General features: G+C 32.8%; 1 protein-coding gene across 1 annotated transcript in view; it reads left to right on the forward strand.

The window, feature by feature from the left end:
• Positions 1-21,363, forward strand: part of LOC145254656 (uncharacterized) — an 88,654-nt gene that overhangs the window by 57,214 nt on the left and 10,077 nt on the right. Inside the window, exon 2 of the mRNA XM_080113306.1 lies at positions 17,716-17,891. Coding sequence (XP_079969432.1) covers positions 17,740-17,891 — 152 coding nt within the window. The 5' untranslated portion in view covers positions 17,716-17,739. The remainder of the gene's footprint in view (positions 1-17,715; positions 17,892-21,363) is intronic.

Consider the following 21,363-nt stretch of genomic DNA (forward strand, 5'->3'; position numbering starts at 1 on the left):
TTTTTTTTTTGCTCTGTTGTCTCCCTTGTGACCTTGCCAGGCTATATATATATATATATATATCACTTGAATAATATTGGGTGCAGTGCCATTACTATTAATTGTTGAAGTATTTTTTTTATCAAGACTATTAAATTTTTTGAAGAAATACATGTAGAAACTATAGTTTCTACATATATTTTTAAAAAGGAAAATTAATAGTCTTAATCGATTTTTTCTCAAAATACCTTAACAATTAATAATGGCACTGCACCCTGTATTATTCATACGTTTTATGAATTATGTACCTATAAAAATCTTCATATATAAACAAACGGACAATAAGCTTCACTTACTAGCCAAACGAAGCATCAGGTGAAAGTACATTTGCAACAGTGCTCAACCTAAAGACTGGGGCTTTAATAGCCACGCACATACTGTTTCGTTGTATCACAACTCATCAGTATGGCTAGACAATCACCTTCCCACACCCGTGGATCAAACCTTTAACCATCGAACTATATATACACATATATAGTAAATTTAAAATTTTGAATATGTATATAAAACAAAATTGTCCACCCACCTAACTCGTAATTAGCCGCCACGTAACCATGACCAAAAGATTATTTATATATATATATATATATATATATATATATATATATAATTACAAACATAATTTTTATGATGCAGTATGTCTGAGGATGATGGAAGTATTCCTATCGAAAGCGCTCACTAAAAAAACATATGGATCTAACCTAATCAATTTTGAGAAAAACGCAAAAAATTTATTCGGAGATTAGAGAAAGTAAAAAAGAAAATAGTAAAACAAAAATTCTGTGCTTTTTCACAACATGTCCGAGTGACGTACGACAAATTTTTAGCTGCGGATAACCAACTGTATAGAATGTACCTTTTTTTTTTTTTTTTTAAATGCAAATATAAAAATAGAAGTTTTATTCAAACAGTCTTTATTTGAACTCAATGGACTGGGTTTTTTTTTTTTTTTTTTTTTAAATATTTATGAACTGTTTTTTTCCCCCAAATAATATCTTTATGAACTGTGTTTTTTCTAACAAAAACAGCGCTTTTATAATAAAATATATATTTTGAACTGTTTTCCAAACATCAGGTGTTGGTAATTTTTATAAATAGTAAAATATAAAATTACAACTTTTATAATAAATGTTAGGTAAACGTTGATATCGAAATTTAAAAATAAAATTAGTTTTATTAAAAAAATGAAAAAACGCGATTTTTTTTTTTCTTTTTGAGATCTTTTTTTTCTCAATTTATCACTTTCAAATTTTATTCAACAATAAAATGATAAACCAATTTACAATAAAAAAAATAGAAAATTTATTTTTTGAAATGAGATTTTTGTAATGAGATTTTTTTCTAACGTGACTTGAGTTTTCGAAAGTGATTTCCAAATTATGAACACATTATCAAATGCAGTAATGCCCGCAATAAAACTCGCAACAACAAATATGATATTCAGTGATGTGATTAAAGAAACGCCCTCCACAAATGCACTGAATACCATGAAATGGTTGGCACAACATGGCCTAATCACCAACCAACCACGTGTCCAAAATGTACTGACCCATGCCAAACTATGAATCTTCAGAGTAGAAATGGGAGGCGCTTTATTGACGGCTATTGTTGGTCTTGCCCCATGTGAGATTTCTCTCACAAGGTTTTTGCCCCTGTCAGAATGGAAGAAAACCAAACAGAAATTACGAGCTCACCTTAAGACTTCAATGTAAATTTTATTAAAGTACAATCTTCAGCTATCTGCCATTATGGGCTGGTAATGACGCCGAAGGGAATAATAGTTTGTCTTTGATAAGGCTGGGTAGGATTCTCGCTAATGAAGAAATGCGCAGGTTGGAGATGTTGAATAGACTTCCAAGTCGGGCTGCTTGCTGAGCATACCCGAGGAGTCCATGCGAAAAACTGTCCAATGGCAGGTCAAACCTTAAATTTGTCTTGACATCAAATTGAAGCACAAACGTACAAATAAAAATGTACCCTACTTAACGGCATTGGTAATTGCAATAACAAAGTTCCACTCCACATCGGGGCATTTAAAACGTCTCGATGCAACAAGTAATTTTGTTGCCTCGATTCGAGTGAGAAATCCAGTCTGTTCCTCCCTGCGTCTTTTAGGATTCGAGTCAGAAATCCAGTCTGTTCCTCCCTGCGTCTTTTAGGATTCGAGTCAGAAATCCAGTCTGTTCCTCCCTGCATCTTTTAGGATTCGAGTCAGAAATCCACGTGTGTCCAACTCAACATCTTCCTGGATTCTGATCTGAAAAAGGGAATTTGGCGCCAAAGAACATTCTCGGCAGTCATAACATGCAATTTGATTCGTTAAAATAAATCTGTGGGCGGAGAAACCATCCAATAAAAAGCTTGCTTATTTCTGCAGAATTTTTTACACCCAAATGCAGAAATCTTTTCGTTAAATAAAAAGAAAAAAATTATTATAAAAGATCTATACAGTCTATTTTTATGTAAAAGTTTGTTAAAAAGTTCAAATAATGATGTTCGGAAAACAGTTCATAATATATATTTTATTATAAAAGTTCTGTTTTTGTTTGATAAAAAAAACAGTTCATAAAGATATTAATGGAAAAAAAAAACAGTTCATAAATATAAAAAAAACAAAAAAACAGTCCATGGAGTTCAAATAAAGACTTTGAATAAAACTTCTATTTTTATATTTGTAGCTACAAAAAACTAAAAAAAAAAACAAAAAAAATGGTTCATTTTATACAGTTTTGATCATTCGTAGCTAAAAATTTGTTCGACGTCACTAGCAGTGTCAGAAAATCGCCATTAAAATACATGATGAAAACTCGAATATTTAGACTTACTATCTTTACCAAATTTTAAAATAATATCAGGTTTAATAGCAAAATGTGCAATATGTGTTTTTTTAAATCGGTTTTCTTTAAAAAAGATTTCAAGAAAATCAACGAATTTTAACTTCGAATATAATATATATATATATATATATATATAATTCCAAAAAATCACTTACCTATAAAAATTACTAATCAATGAGTACTTCCATTCTTTATTGTTAAGAATTTATCCATATTTTATATTCCATATCCTTTTTAAATAAAATACTTTTTAAACCAAGTATTAAAAAATAGCGCGACATCAGATGTTTCAGAATGGAAATGAAGGGGACAACTGTCTCCTTTTATTCGAGTTAAGAACTATAGTGGCCTGTAAGGGCCAGAATTAATCTCCCTTTCTATTGCTGGCTGTAAACAAAAGTTAGTCAATGTGGGCCAGCGTATTTGAAAAATAATCACATTTCATTTTTTGCCGATAAAAAAATTCCACTCAACCGATTTTTGATTTTTTTTTTTTTTTTAATTCTCTTAAAAAAATACATGAGTTTTTTATTTAATATATTTTAATTCGTCTTTATGGAGTTTTTTTTTAAATCTAAAAAAAAAATATTGAATGAAGCAGAAAAAAATTGTAAGTATTCAATCTTTTCAGGACAAAATTTTAAAAATGTGAGGTTTCACTTAAAAACAAAAAAATCAGCGTGTTTTTAAAAAGAAAAAGAAAAAAGGTTTTAAACTTTTGACTTTACAGGTAAATTTGCACAAAACTATTCTTTTTTGTTTTTAATTAGATTATTTTATTAATTGATCTTTTATCTTCAATTTGTGATATATAAATCTGAGGTGAGAAAATTAATTATTTTCATTTTAATAGACATTTAAAAATGGGGTGGGGTGAATTTCAAAAGAAACGTTTGTCTAGAAAATTTTAATTGGTTTATTGGAAAGAGCATAAAATTTTGCATTAAACCTGCAAATATTATAAAAATGTAACCAATAGAAAAATTTCGATAGATTTTTGAATTGAAAAAATTAAAAAAAATTTAACTCGTAAAATTCAATTAATTTTATTACATAAAAAAAAATGGCTGCATGAGCACGTGAAGACACTTTGTAAACACTGTTTTTTAAAAAATAAAAAATAATATTTCTATTATTTTTCAAAAAACTTTAGTAGTTTATTTTGGAAGTATATTCTATAAATAAATTAAACAAACCACTTTAAAAAGAGAAATTACGAGTTTTGTATATTTTATTCGCAGTTTTGTGTTAAGGGTGTCAAAAATTCCCAAAAGATTCTGACACACCAAGGACGTCACTTCCGCCAAATGGCTTTGTAAACACAGGGATGCAGAAGGTGAACTTAACCACACACACACACATATATATATATATATATATATATATATAGCTGATTGAAAAAAATTCCATGCATAGCAAACCCCTCAAGAGATGAGACCTATTTTCTAAATCATCTTTTTATCCTCTTATTTCCATGATAAAGATAAGCATATGATAAGTTGTTAACTGATGTTAGCATTATACAATCGGTGTTGTCTGTTATAATGTAGCTATAAATAGAACCACAAACATCACCTATTTCTTTTTTCAAGTCGTGTCATTTTAAACTGAAAACATTTTTGAAATGCTAATAGTAGCAATTTTTACATTAAGTATATTTTAATTCCAAACCAAAAAAACAATTCTCGAGCAATTTTTAGACTAAAAATGTATCTTTCTTCTAAAGAAAGAACATTTCTAGCAATTTTTGCATTATACATTTTGATACAAAAGAGAAGCGCAAATTATCACAAAAAAAACGCTCGACTAGCTACAACAGCTATAAACGATTTCCCCCACTTTCTATTTGTGCTTAAATCAAAACACAGATTCCATGAACAAAGCTTCTTTCCTAGAACTCCCTGCCTGTGAAACACTGTTCCACTGTCCTTTCTTGGTTGGATATGAGATGGTAACCTTCAAATCCAATGTAAACAAGTTCTTGTTGAGCCTTCCCATAAATAATCAAATTCTACCCAGTGTCTGCTATTAACAATTACTATATTACCGTCTTACATCCATCCTCGAGTGGCCTTCAGGCCTTGATAGTTGGTAACTTTCAAGTAAAGAAAAAACAATACTTAGCAAATTCTCTCTCTCTCTCTCTCTATATATATATATATATATGAGTGAGAGAGAGAGAAAATAAGTTATAAAGAATAGGGGAGAAACCTCTCTAGGCCATGGCATTTCGAAGCTAAATACTTTTCATCAGTAGAGGAGAAAAAGTCGACATTATACAAATATAAGATTAAAAAGACTACACCATCTTTCAGATTAGAAGTGAAAAAAAATATTGTGTGTGGGTGGGGTGGGGGTTATATGATGTAAGCAAAAGAGAGAAGAGCAAGAAGGTCGGAGGTTATATCGACTGAAACGTTGTGAAAATCACACTCAAGATGAGAACAGTAGTCCAATGATTCCAATTAATACTGGTCAACACAATATTTTTGGCAGGCAAAGTAAGACTGGTTTCTGGGGTTTTCAAGGGCGCTGAATCCGAATCTGACATTAGTTTTTTCAAATTGGCTCTAGTTTTTGAGATATCACAGGGGGGTCGTTTGTCTGAAATCACCCATTCGCGACCATAGCTAAACGTACAAAAAACAGCTAAATAGTGTATAAATGTCAGATATTGATTTTTATGATAATCTTAAACCACAAAGACAGTGTAAAATCTCAATCTAACAAGTTAAGTTATCCTATTAGTGAACACTTTTCATAGAGTTCGAGGATATACAAAAAATTTGCTAAAAATTTGCTGAATTTTAATTCTCCAAGTGAAAAAAACATTTACATAATCAGTTATATATCATAAATTAATGCAAAGCATTATACACTAGATTCTTAGTTACAATGAACATACAAAACAATATTTTATTCACAAAACTAAAATTGACGTTTATACGATTTTCGCTTGTGAGCAACTTTTGGGCAGTCTCTCAAAAGGTTCCAGCAGTAGTCTGCCATCATGTGCTCATCCCATTTGCCTTGATACCTCGCTTCCATTGTTTTGATGTCTTGATGGAATCTCTCTCCCTGCTCCTCACTGCAATCACCAAGATTACCAGGAAATCTGTTGAGGTGGCTAAACAAGAAATGAACTTTAATGCTCATATTTGCCCCTAGTTTTCCGTATGCAGTAAGCATCTTACGGACCAATTGCTTGTAATTGTCAGCTTTGTGATTTCCCAAAAAGTTTGTCACTACATCTGTGAAGGACACCCAAGCATTTAACTCAACCGTGTTCATATGGTTAGTGAAGTCAGAATCCCTCATGAGCGTTCGAATCTGAGGTCCATCGAAGATGCCACCTTTAGCTTTTTCGATGGAAAGACCTGGAAATTGCCTGCATATGTACTTGAAGCAATCCCCATCCTTGTTCAACGCCTTAACAAACTGCTTCATGAGCCCTAGTTTTATGTGCAATGGAGGGAAGATGATTTTATCCCTGGGTACCAACGGCTCATTGATGACGTTGGCTGTGCCGACTTCGAGACTTTCTCGTTCTGGCCAGTTCTCCCTTCTCCAGTGCTGGATTCTTGTTCTGCTATCCCACAAACAAAGAAAGCAGGGATACTTTGTGTACCCACTTTGCTGACAAAGCAGAAAATTCACCATTTTCAAGTCCACACAAATCAGCCATTTATGAGTGTTCTAATTCAGCTTTTCAAGAACAAATTTGATAGCATCATACTCTTCTTTCATCTTGGTAGACTGGTCAATTGGTACAGGAGCAAACTTATTGCCATTGTGCAAAAGTACAATCTTTAGACTTGCTTTCGAGCTATCTATGAAAAGACGCCAATCTGCTGGGTCATATGATGAGATCCCCATGCAGTTAAGAAGTGCAGAAACGTCATTACCAAAGACCAGGTCGTCTTCTTTAGAAAAGAAACGAAGCAAGCTGCCTTCCCTTGTCCTATAGTATGTTACTTTTGTGCCAGAATCAAGAATGTTTTTCTCTTGGAGTCGTGATACAAGAACTTCAGACTGCTCCTTCGACAAACAAAGGTCTCGCACTAGGTCATTAAGTTCAGATTGATTAAAAAGCTGAGGGCCATTTGAGGGTTCTTCATAGTCACTACAGCTATCATCACTTGATATTGAAAGATCAGCTGGAATCTCTTCGGTTTCATCGATTTCAGGCAAACTGGTGAAAACAGGCACAGGTAGATCCTCAGAGTGCGCAACAGGACGGATAGCAGAATCCAGGCTCGGATACTGCCAATTTGCTTTCTTGTGCTTGTTAAACCCCGTCATGTCATTGAGACAGAAGTAGCAGTCATCAAAATGATTGTTGGGCTCTCTCCACACCATTGGTACAGCAAACTTCAACTTCAGCTTACCGTTGGTCCAACCGCGGAGACTTTCTACACAGGTTTTGCACACCATATGTGGGGCCCAAGACTTGTCTTGGTCACCAAGTATCATATCGAAGTATGCTTTGTAAGCCCTCTTGACAAAGTCTGTAATATTCCTCTTTTGTTGTGCTATTATATACTGTCCACAGATATAACAAAAGACATCCGATTCATATCTGCAACATCTTCTAGAAGAACTCATTTTCTCTCTGGAACTCATTTTCAACTGTGGAATTAAAAAGAAAATTATTAATTACTGTTTAATTTATGCTGCAACTATATTTATGGAACATGTTATTAAGTAATTACAGTATATAATTATATAAAAATTCTCCCTATATAAATAATTATATAAAAATTCTCCCTGAAATACTTCAATATATACATAATCGTTATAATGATTCAATAATATCAGAAAATTATTATTTACTGCTTCTATATTGAAGTATTTCAGGGAGAATTTTAGCAGTTTAGGCTTATTTGGGGCTATCAGTATCTTCTAAACTAGAGCCAATCTGGCAAAACCAATGTTATATTCGTAAGCAGCGACCTTCAAAACCCCAGAAAACACTCCTAGATGGTCTGCCAAAGAAAAAAAAAAAAAATTTGTTGACCAGTCCAATCCTCATCTCAAAAATTCAGATTTTCTTTTCTTTTTTTTTCTCTTCTTTACTGTTATACCCTCAAACAAAACAAAGTGCCACTTGAATGTAAGGAGCTACTATTTGGAACCGAATTTCCAGGGAGTTGAGCAGCAAGACGTCTGTTCACATTACACTTGAACTTCTGCGTGTCAGTACAGTCAGGAAAGCAGGGACCCGGGAGGGATTTACAAATTCTAGCAGTTTGAGGGAAGAAACTATTTAAATAGAAGGCTTTCTGACATCTGGGGATTTCTGCAGCGTAGAGGTGGGATTTTGCTGCTTGTCGGGTTAGCCGGATGGAAGGGGGGTATTTACACTGAGAGGACACTTGGTAAACTTTTATTCCTTGCTCCATTCAATTACCATATATTTCGGCGCATAAGGCGGCCGTCGGATAAGATGAGGTACAAAATTGGAGCAAATTTTAATAAATTTATCATATATCGGTTGTATAAGACGACTGCTAAATCACGAAACCATGTTTGTTTAACCTAGGCTAGAGATTGCAACATCCGGTATCTTATGAAATATTGGTTTTTAAACATGATTTTTTAAATTTAAGGGTCGTCTTATATGCTGAAGTATACAGTAAATAGGTGCAAAATTTGGTTCTTCAATAATAAAAAAAAATAGTTCAAAGGATCCAAACAATATGAATAATCAACGTTCATCTAAACAAATTCAGAGATTTTTTTTTGTTTTTTACGAATAAAAAAAAAATTCAGATTTTTTTTTTTTTTTTTTTTTACGAATAAAAAAAAACATTTGTTGGTCTGTATACAGTTCTTATTCTTGACCTGCACCAACTCAACAGACAGAACTGTTGTGTTTCTAGATGAGTTAACTTATTTGGTGGCTAGCCACCCATTTTTCTTCAAGATTTGTGCGTGTGTGCATGCGCAAAAGGGCGGGGGGGGTGAGGAGGTCTGCGTAATTCACCAACTAATAAGTGTTAAATTGCTGCTTGCTTTTAGTTTTTATCTTAGTTTGCATTCTTTTAGTTCCACAAGGGAGACCCGCAATTACGTCTTGGCACCGTCGGGTTCTATTACATCCCCTCCTCCTCCTCCTCCTCCTCCTCCGCCAGGACACTCAAATTCTGATTCAGGCTTTTGTCAAGGATGACAATAGTGGTAAGAGTTTTAATGTAGTTCATGTGTATAATTTTTGGAAACGATACTTTCCAAGCATGTATAGAAGTCGCTGTAGTAACTTTGAAATTAATGTGCGAGATGAAGGGCATAAGAAGAAAGAGTAAGCCGAATGAACAAAGGAATGAGTAGCTCGTATCGATTTTGTAACTTTACGATGCGCATTCGTCTCGCACATTAGTTTCTAATCCATCAAATCTTAACTGGTCGTTTTTATCTTCTTGTATTTTGACACCCCAACCATGTGTAGGTGGGTGGAAAGAGACTAGCTTAACCATTGTAAACTCTTAGCTGTGTGATTAGGAAAAGAAATTCTATCTTTGCTACGGATGCTCATTTGTTTAAAACTCTGGTGTTGATTTAAAAATCCAATTACACCAAAGATAGCTGACTTACGATCATAAAAAAATTCAAGTATAACAAAAATGGCTGACTAACGATCAAAAAATGGCTGATTAACGATCATAAAAAATTCAATTACACCAAAGATGGCTGACTTAACGATCATAAAAAATTCAATTACAACAAAAATGGCTGACTAACGATCATAAAAAATCAATTACAACAAAGATGGCTGACTTAACGATCATAAAAAACTTCAATTACAACAAAGATGGCTGATTAACGATCATAAAAAAATTCAATTACACCAAAGATGGCTGATTAACGATCATAAAAAACTTCAATTACAACAAAGATGGCTGACTAACGATCATAAAAAATTCAATTACAACAAAGATGGCTGACTAACGATCATAAAAAATTCAATTACAACAAAGATGGCTGACTAACGATCATAAAACAATTCAATTACAACAAAGATGGCTGATTAACGATCATAAAAAAATTCAATTACAACAAAGATGGCTGACTAACGATCGTTAAAAAAAATCATGATTTTACATCAACTACCAACTCCTGTAAAAATTTCTAATTTAAACTCGCCACTCTTAATAACAATATAGAGATTATAATGTAAGGGTTGTTGTAAAAGTAATGTCTCCTTTTTTTTTTTTAACTCAAAAAGTCAAAGAGCTATAAAGACGAGAGTGGTACCATGAAAACAAGCAATGTTTTGTGCCCAGTATTTTTTTTCCTATGTAGGCACTACTGTTTTTAATGCACTTTTGCCAGGAATTCAATGATGCATCTCTGCTTCAGGTAAACATCCATGACAAATGTTGGTTTCTTAGTCTCACACTGTCAATATCTGTAACAGAGAGATGAAACTTGTTGGCCATGAATGCATACGTTCACTCATCATAACAATGCAATATGCAATCCCTTCTTATCCATTCTGATGAAATGAAAAAAAAAAAAGAGGCATGACTTTTAAGAAGGCTCCCTTGTAAGTTTGTATGTGAACTATATAAGACAATAGGGGACAGATGAGAACTCAGATGTGGAGAACGTCTATTTTGATAGTGAGGTTACGCAGTTGTTCAGAAGTTTTGTGATCTTGGAGCACAGGGAGCATTTGATTGCAAGAATTAGGAGTAGATGGATTTAGGAAACTCTTGTTATTACAAACCAGCAAAGTTTTATCACTCTCTACCAAGACAAGAGTCCATCAAGCATGTGAATACATGTAGCATTTTTCTGTATATACTATGTGTGTCTCATTGAGTCCTTATATGTGTACCTATTTACTATGCCTCCCCACGGGACAGAGTTAGACACCAGGGTCGTTTTTTAACGTGGAGAAAAGGTACAAAAATAAAAATTGTCTCAGTCGTGAAGGATTTCTCCTCCACAGAAAGAGAACAAGAAATAGAAGTGCAGCATCTGAAGAACAGATGGTGTTTATTTGCTCCCCCACTGAGCAAATTAGGCACAAGGCCGTTTTTAATGTGAGGTAAAAACCAGCTCCCCTAAAAGTAGGCAAAAAGGGGGCACTCTGGTTACCAAAAATAATAATTGTCCCAGTATAGAGGGTTTCCCCTCCATTGACTGGTACAAATTATCTTAAGTGCAGTATCTGCCGGAACAGATACTACACTTTGATCTTGTTTATATATTTTATTGAGAAAGAAAAAATTGAACATAAAAAAAACGTACAAAAAATTCAATTCAACAAAATTAGGCACAAGGCCCTACAAGAAATTGGGAGGGGGAGGGTACAGGGTCTTTTTGACTATGTAACAGATGAGACTTTGAAGTCTTACTCTTGACTGGCAACATTTACCAAAATACCTCAATCACTCTGTGGATCCTAATCTAACTAATAACCCCAGCACACTTTGATCTTGACCAAAAGGCCAAGTGGCAACAAAAGCGTCTGTCATGGGCAATGTATGTGAGAGACTGTCTGCACTTTGTCATTTTGTGCCAATGAATTTGACTTGATATTTATTTTCTAATAATATTCACCTCCATAATGATGCATAAGTTGTAACAGACTGTTGTAAATCAAGTGGTCAGGGTTATCAGGAGTTGTACTGCGAGATGTTGGTAGTAGTTTTGGAAAAAACCTTAATGTATTTGTTCCGATTCATGTTGCCTATGAATGATTGTTGAATAATAACCTCTTGGGTAAGGTTGTTATGATTGTTGAACAATAACCTCTTGGGTAAGGTTGTTATGATTGTTGAACAATAACCTCTTGGGTAAGGTTGTTATGATTGTTGAACAATAACCTCTTGGGTAAGGTTGTTATGATTGTTGAACAATAACCTCTTGGGTAAGGTTGTTATGATTGTTGAACAATAACCTCTTGGGTAAGGTTGTTATGATTGTTGAACAATAACCTCTTGGGTAAGGTTGTTATGATTGTTGAACAATAACCTCTTGGGTAAGGTTGTTATGGCAATCTGTGGTTAAGTTTAAAAAAAAAATTTTTTTTTTTTTTTTTACTTAACCACAGATGTGATCGGTTTTGGGCCAGAAATTTCGCTGTTAAGGGATCAAAGTTCAACGATTTGACCTTTCAGAACTCTACCAAACTCCTCCGCCGATTTTGGGTCCACACACTTGAAATTTTAGATATAGGTTCCTTGGACATGGATCTTAACCACTTAACTCCTTTGTTAAAAGAAAAAAAAATTTTTTTTGTAACAAAGGAGTCACCACTTATCAAGGCCTGGAAGCCACTTGGGGATAAGGGTTAATGAGTGTACCGTAGTCAATGGGAGAATATCGTAGTAATCGTTAGTAGTGGGAATTTGGTAAATTGGATGACTTAAAGGAACGGCTCATCAAGAACTTGTTTACGTTGGACTTGAAGACAATCAGATTGTAGTCAGTTGGAAAGCAGGAAAGTGGAACAGTTCCACAGGTGTACAGTTCTAAGAAAGAAGTTTTGTTCATGGAATCTACATTTAGGTTTAGGCACAGATAAAGAGTGGGGAAAAACAGTCTTAAAGAGGTGGTGATAGTGTCTGTTCTATTAAAGACGTCTAGGGCATGTATCTCCTTTTCATTATGTCATTAATACACATAGCATTAAGATCATCTGATGTCATCACTCAATCGTCTTTATTGTCTATGTTCTAACATGCCACGTTAGCATTCCTGATATATTTTTACCATAGTTATTTTATCTTATAAGTACCTTTTTCATCTTGATATATCTATCTATCTATATGTCTATAAAAGTGAAAGTGTCTGTGTGTCTGTGTACATTTTCCTTTGCAATAACTCTGTTAATTTTACGCCAACAGACTCGAAATTTGATATACAGGGTAGTGAGATTTGGGAAAATCTTTGTAACCCGTTTTTTGCCAGAAATTTCGCTGTTAAGGAGTCAAAGTTCAACGATTTGACCTTTCAGAACTCTACCAAACTCCTCCGCCAATTTTGGGTCTAAACACTTGAAATTTTAGATATAGGTTCCTTGAACATGGATCTAACTTAATAATTTGATTTGAGTCCCAAACAATAAATGTTAAGGGGTCATAATAGGGGTCAGAGTTAAAAATAAATTGACCACTTTTTTTTTTTTTTTGCTCAACATACACCTCCAAACACCCGGGCAACGCCGGGCTGAAATGCTAGTATTTTTTGAAATTCTTTTTTCGAAACATTAGAAACAGTCATAATAATAATCGTACAAGTTACTTGGCATCCAACCAGTAGTACTCTATATAACATATGATGTGATGATGTCTAGAAGTGAAACTAGTGAGGGTTGAAGACATGCATTGCATGGATAGAAATTATGAGCAGGGACTTGAGGCCTCCACTTTTTACTTTTTTGTAGATTGGGAAAAGTGGATATTTATTTAATATTTTTTTAAAGAAGTTTTTAATCCCATAATTATCACAAATGTTACGTTACTTGTCCCTCAAGTCTTTACAGCAACCGTAATCATTTTTTTTTTGTTGAATCATCGACAATTGGCTAAATAACATTGCTTATTAGGTTAAGATCAGTCTGAATACCCTTTATACAAAATTTCTAATGCTTAGGCCAGAAATTGTCTGAGTAATTTGGTAGAGACCGCAGAGGTAAAAATTTTTTTTATTACTTTGACCCCAATTTTACTCTCTTAACATTCACTTATGTTATTATTATTATTATTATTATTATTATTATTATTATAAGATATCGTCAAACTTGAGTTTAACTTGAGTTTAACTTGAAAATATTGTTTAAAAAGTAATAATAGACATTTAAAATTTTAGAGTATCACTTTCCTATATAAAGTTTACGTAAAATGAGCACCCACTTCATGGTCAATGAGGCGTGCAATCGTTTTTTGTTTCGTTCGCAGTTCCCGATTCTGTGGGTCATATCGTTTTTTGTTTCTTACATTTTGTTTTGTGGGGGGAGAGTGCTAGAGTTCAATTGTTAACTATTCTGTACTTTCACCTAACAAATTAGTACAAAAATATATCGTAAAAATATTGTTGGTTATGATAAAACTTTGCAAAGCTTGCCACTGTGGTTTTTATTGGGGGGATTTATACCAGCATTTTGTTTAATTTTTGCTAAAGAATTCTATTTGACTTTTAACGTTTTATTTTAGAATGAGTGCCCATTTATTGGCCATCACCCAATAACCGAAACTTAATGCTTAAAAATATTTTGTTTAATCATTGGTCTCAGATCAAATTAAAAAAAAATTGACTAATGTCCAAGTAACCTACATTTAAAATTCCAAGTTTTAGACCCAAAATTGGCAGAGGAGTCTGGTAGCATTTTCAAAGGTCAAATCGTTGACTTTGACCCCTTGACAGCCAAATTTCTGTCGGAAAACTGATTAAAAAGATTTTCACAAAACTCAATACTCCTTATGTCAAATCTTGAGTCTGTAGACCGAAAAAATGACAGAGTAGTTTGGTAGGGAAATGACCCACACAGACAATTTCACTTTTATAGATATACAGATTTGTCATTTCTTGTATCAGGATTTCAATCAACAACTAGTAACCAAAACTGATTCACTATGCCTGTATATGTCGTGGCAGAACCATTATTTGCTACTTTTTAAACAATATTTTCTACCGCTCCAGAAGATATCTCACTACTGATGCAATTCTCTATCTATATAAAAGCCAAGTACGTCCAAGGATGGAATACTGTTGCCATATCTGGGCAGGAGTTGCTAAAAACAGCCTATCCTGCCTTGACAGAGTACAAAATAGACTTCATGGCTTAGTGGGGGATGCCCTTTTCTCTACCCTGCAACCTCTAACCCACAAAAGAGACGTTGCGAGCATATCCTTGTTTAATCGTTATTTCCATAGCAGGTGCTCGTCTGAACTCCAATCTCTGGTCACCCCTCGCCAATCTTTCACGAAAAACACCCATCTAGCTGAATCCACTGTGAAAAATTTCCCCCACTCTATATCTGTGCCTAAATCAAAACGCGGATTCCATGAACAAAGCTTCTTTCTTAGAACTGCACGCCTGTGGAACTCTGTTCCGTCTGCCTGCCTGCTTCCCTCCGGACTACAACTTGGATGTCTTCAAGTCCAATGTTAACAAATTCCTAATGAACCGCCCCCTTAAGTAAACACTTCATCAAATCTCCATACTAACGTAATGTACTTGCAATAACCCTTATCCCTGAGTGGCTTCCGGGCCTTGATAAGTGGTGATCACTATGTAAAAAAAACAAAAAAAAAACATATTGTATTAAATTGCTGTATGTAAGATTTCTTAGAAGCAAATGAAGGCCTCATTGCATTAAATTACTCTGCGTTACATGCAGGTGTATATGCTTCCAATAACCTTCTGTTTTCCTTTAAAATGCATATGGGTGTATATATAGGGTAGATAGACATGGGGAAAACTTTTTAATTGATTTTCATCCTGAAAATAAGCTGCTAAAGAGTCAAAATTGAAAAAAATTGGTACTTGGGGTTATCGGATTTTTATCTGTTTGTTAACTGTTTCACAACTGCATGTGCGTTAATCATTCACATTCCTTATGTAAAGAATAAGTAGGGTTAAAGACAATTTTTAAAATCATGACAAGCTGGCCTAATGGTTATTGTATTTGGCTCACTGTCTTTCGGTTTTGGTTTTGATCTGAGCTTGAGTAGTTTTATTTTGTTTTTTTTACTTACAAGAAGTGAATTGTTTAGAAAAAACATAATACTTGCATGCACATGTCTCAGTTTCTGTCCGTTTTTTAATATATAATATTTATTTATGCATATTTAACACCAGGGCAATGCCGGGCAGCCTGCTAGTACATTATAAAAATTGTGTGCATGATTGACAAATTTATGTTTAGTTGGCCTTTGACAACTATATATTTACAAGCCCAATAGGAAAGTTACTAGTCAATCCCATATGATTTTTGGAATATGACATCTATATGATGTGATTTGTTGTTCATGACAAGTACGTACATCATGGAGATTTTTCTGTATTTTATATTTTCTTTAAATAAGTTTAATTCTAAATATGCACCAAATTTTTATGTTAAGATTTGAAAGTATAAATATTCGAATTTTCTTCAAATTTTCATTTATTTGTTAGCATTCCCGATATATTTTTACCATAAATATTTTATCTGATAAATACCTTTTTCATCTCGATATATATTTTCAAAAATTCTTTTTTCCAAACAGTAGAAACAGTCATAATAATTGTACAGGTTACTTGACCTCCACCCAGTAGTACTCTATATAACATATGGTGTGATGATGTCTAGAAGTGAAACCAGTGAAGGTTGAAGACATGCGTTGCATGGATAGAAATTATGAGCAGGGATGGTAGACCCCCACTTTTTACTTTTTTGTAAATGGGGAAAAGTGGATATTTATTTGTTTATTTTATTTATTTCAATAAAAAAAGTATATTGTTAAACCTTTTATTGTTTAAATAATTTAACTTTGCTCGTTTTATAAAAAAATAAAAAAGGTCAAAGATATTTTTCACTCAGTAATGAGCTTTGTAAGATTATTGATGAAATACAATCGCCAAAAGATAAGCAGTTTAGAAAAAAAACATAATACTCGCGTACACCTGTCTCAGTTTCTGTATGAATTAAAACATAATATTATACATATTTCATGACCGGGCAATGTCGGGCAGCCTGCTAGTACACTACAAAAATTGTGAGAAGGATTGACATCAGGGCACTATGGACAAATTTACGTTTAGTTGGCCTTTGACAACTAAACATTTTCGTTTACTAGTCCAATAGGAAAGTTACTAGTGATACGATTTTTGGAATATGAGATCTTTGTTCCATGACAAGTATGTACACCATAAAAAATTTTCTGTATTTTTTTTTTTTTTTTTTTCAAATAAGTGTGATTCTAAATATGCACTAAACTTTTACATTGAAACTTGAATGTATAAAGATTTGAATTTTCTTCAGATGTTTTTTTGAAACGGCTTTCAATAAAAAAAAGTATATTGTTATACCTTTTATTGTTTAAATAATTTAACTTTGCTGATTTTATTAAAAAAAAATGATAGGATTGAAGATATTTTTCACTCAGTAATGAGCTTTGCAAGATTATTGATGAAATACAATCGCCAAAAGATAAGCATTTTAGAAAAAAACATAATAATCACACGCACAATGTGCATGTGGTTATGTTTTTTCATTGCACCTATCTCAGTTTCTGTATGAATTAAAACATATTATGCATATTTTATGACCGGGCAATGTCGGGCAGTCTGCTAGTACATTACAAAAATTGTATGAAGGATTGACATCAGGGCACTATGGACAAATTTATGTTTAGTTGGCCTTTGACAACTACATATTTTCGTTTACTAGTCCAATAGGAAAGTTACTAGTCACACGATTTTTGGAATATGACATCTTTGTTCCATGACAAGTATTAAAAAAAATGATAGGATTGAAAAGATATTTTTCACTCGGTAATAGGATTTGCAAGAATGTTGGTGAAATACAATCATTAAAAGATAAGCATTTTATTATTTCTAGTCATCACTTGGAAAAAATCACTCACAAATGCAACTGTTTAACTCGTAAGGTAAAGCCTTGAACATATATTAAATTGTTGTGTGTATGATTGCTTAGAAGCAAATGGTAACCTCATTTTATTAGATTACTCTGCATTACATATGAGTGTGTTTGCTTTCAATACTGTTTTTCAACTGTATTTTTGATGACACCAAATTGCATCCTGTTAAGTACTGCTGTTTTTATTAAATAAATGACAAATTCTTTGATTATAATATATTTGTCATTTCTTATTCGATTTTCAGGGACTTCAATCAACGGCAACGAAAATGATTCACTACGCTTGTATATGTCGTGGCGCTACCATTATTTGCTCCCAGCAAAAACCTGGTGCCCCAAAGAATTTTGAGGACATTGTGTCCTCGATGATCCCTAATATCCCGACAGATCAAGACAAGCGGACGTCCTACACATCAGACAAGTAAGTAACACCCTTCTAACTTTTCTTTACTTTCTTCTCCAGTGTAGCTCAATGATAAAAAACCCTTTACGGAGAGCTTTTCAGCTCTCCACGTTTAATATATGTTACTGTGACATTTATTGGTTAGGTTTCAAACCGTATTTTCTTTGAGTCATTATCAAGTTTTCAAATATTTATGTTATTACTGCGACATTTATTGAGTAAGTTTCTAACAGTATTTTCTTTTTGAATCATCGTTTTCAAATATTTAAGGTGTCAGTTTGTGACCATTTTTCTTGTTCTTATGTAACACTCAACACTGTTTTTCAAACCGAATAAACGTTTTAGAGCGAGTTAGACCACTACAAATTTTTCCAGATGAGTAGAAAAGTAACTTATCTTGCCTTTTGATAACGTTTATTTGTTATACATTTGTTTCATGGCCATTTCTTCGTACCTCTAGTTTTTTTTTTTTTTTGTAGAATAATAAAGGCATTTTCATTTTGGACACAAACTTCACCGCTCACTACAAATATCTTAAAATATGAGCCATTTTGTAGACTTCGCCATTGTGCTGAAGGAGATAACACCATTTTACTAAAAAATTTGTTCATTTTTTTCATCTGAAAATTTGGGATGCTAAAACCAACGCAACTTTGAGTAATTGTTTTTTCGAATACTTTTTTTGTTGAGATGCGACTATTTTTTTTTTTTTTTTTTTTTTTTTCGACTACTTTATTAATAAATGTTAAGGTTTTTAAAAAATGTACTCTTTAAAATAATAAAATAGAAAGAAAATGATTGCAGAGGTAGCTTCCATTATAAACATTTTCATCCTTTTTTTTTTCTTTTAATAAAATGTTTTGTTGAAAAAAAAATACACTTCCTCTGCAATTATCATGTTTCTAAATTGATGCATCTTTTTCTTACAATTCCTCAAAGTGTTTTTTTCTTAGAAAAAAAAAAAGTAACCGAAAAAAACCCCCCAAAAATAAACAATTTCTTAAAGTTGAGTTGGCTTTAGGTGTCCCAAATTCTCATATGAAAAAATAAAGAACCTCTTAGTAAAATAGAATTATCTCCCTTAGACCAATAAGAAATTGTACAAAAATGCCAAATAATGGTTATTTTAAAGATGCAAGAACACACTTTTAATCTGTATCTGATACCGAATCAATGTACCTATTTACTGTGCCTCCCCACGGGACAAAGTTAGACACCAGGGTCGTTTTTTTAACGTGGAGAAAAGGTACAAAAATAAAAATTGTCTCAGTCGTGAAGGATTTCTCCTCCACCGAAAAAGAACAAGAAATGGAAGTGCAGCATCTGAAGAACAGATACTATACTTTGATCTTGTCCCGAAGGCCACCGAATTAATGTAACTTGAATCTTAAAAATTCTTTTTAAATTAAAATTAACATTCTTAACACACAGACTTTTCATGAATGCCTTCAGTGCCAGGGACATAACTCAATTTATAACATGCAAGGGAGATAATCTGGTTCTTCGTTATTATAGCAAAATCCAACGGGCGAAAAAAATGACTTTACACCCGCGGAACTTAGCAACCTTTACATAACCCGTAAATCAATCTGCCTAATATCAAATAAACAAAATAGTACATGTATGTGTTTGTCTGTCTATTTGTGAATATTTAACCGATAAACTTTTAAACTACTGGTTACATAACCCTGAAATTCACAAGAAAGGGTAATCATACACCAATGACGATTTATAACAAGTAAAATCTTGCATATCGTTCTTAAGTGTCCTCACGTCCAGATAACATTTTTGAAATTCACCAAAATCTGTGACAATTAAGCTTTAGTGGGATGTATTCCAATTCATGCTGAAGTTATTCATTTGAACGTGTCATCATAAAAATTAGTCAATCATCTCATAAGATGACATTCTGAAGTTTCAATAATCTACAATAATTTTAAATGCCTGCAGAAAAGAAGTCTGGAAATTTATTGAAAGCACCTTGTATACTGTGCTGCTTAACTTTCTACTTAGCATACTCCTATGGACATTGCCTTTAGTAATAGCCTCTAATGTTCCACTGGCAATGTGCATGGTTGCAGGTGAATATGTGTGTGTATATATATATATATATATATATATATATTCGTTTCTTATCATTGAGCACTTTCAGTTGAATAAAAGTCGGTCAATTTAGCTCTTATGCATAGATCATCGTATAACGATTAGATCACTCTCTGACTGACGTAAATGAACATTTAAAATTAAAATGTTTAAATTCAACGTTATTTCACGCGGTTAATGGTAGCCGAATGGATTAGATCTTTGCTAAATCGAGCCAGAGATGTCTCGTGTTGCGGGGTTCAAATCGTTTGACTGTTATTAATCGTGACACCCTGCACTCAAGATTCCCAAAAGGATGAAACACTAGTGTCTGTAGGTATTTAATAATTATTATAGTAAAAAATAATTATCTCTCTCTCTCTTTATATATATATATATATATATATATATACACATAACACACACACATATATATATATATAATACACATAACACACACACATATATATAATACACATAACACACACACACATATATATATATAATACACATAACACACGCATATATATATATATATAATACACATAACACACATATATATATAATACACATAACACACACATATATATATATATATATATATATATATATATATATATAATACACATAACACACACACACACACACATATATATATATATACACATAATACACACACACACATATATATATATATATATAATACACATAACACGCACATATATATATATAATACACATAACACAGACACACACACACATATATATATATATATATATATATATATAATACACATAAACACACATATCTATATATATATATACATAACACACACACACATATATATATATATATATAATACACATAACACACACACACACATATATATATATATATATATATATATATAATACACATAACACACATACACACACACACACACATATATATATACATACACACACATATATATACACACACACACATATATATATAATACACATAACACACACATTATTATATATATAATACACATAACACGCACATATGTATATACACACACATACACATATACATACACACATACACACTTATATGTGTATATATATATATACACACACATACATATATATATGTGTGTATGTGTGTATGTATATATATATATATATAATCTCAATTGGCTGAAAAATGCGAAGCTCGTTGTTTGTTTGTTTACAAACAGGCGGTTTGAGCACTGTAAGAGTGGTGGCAGATGTCTATTAAAATAGACATTTCGATGAGTTATTTGCGGGTGTCGCTTCTGTGGTCGAGTGGGAGAACTGCCGACTATCAACACGACGGATCTAGGTTCAATCCTTGGCTTGGGAGAGATGCTAGTCTAGCGGCACTGATGAGTTGTGATACAACA

Source organism: Euprymna scolopes, chromosome 30, assembly GCF_053919585.1.
Source record: "Euprymna scolopes isolate OS-2025 chromosome 30, ASM5391958v1, whole genome shotgun sequence".
NCBI classification, from domain to species: Eukaryota; Metazoa; Mollusca; class Cephalopoda; order Sepiida; family Sepiolidae; genus Euprymna; species Euprymna scolopes.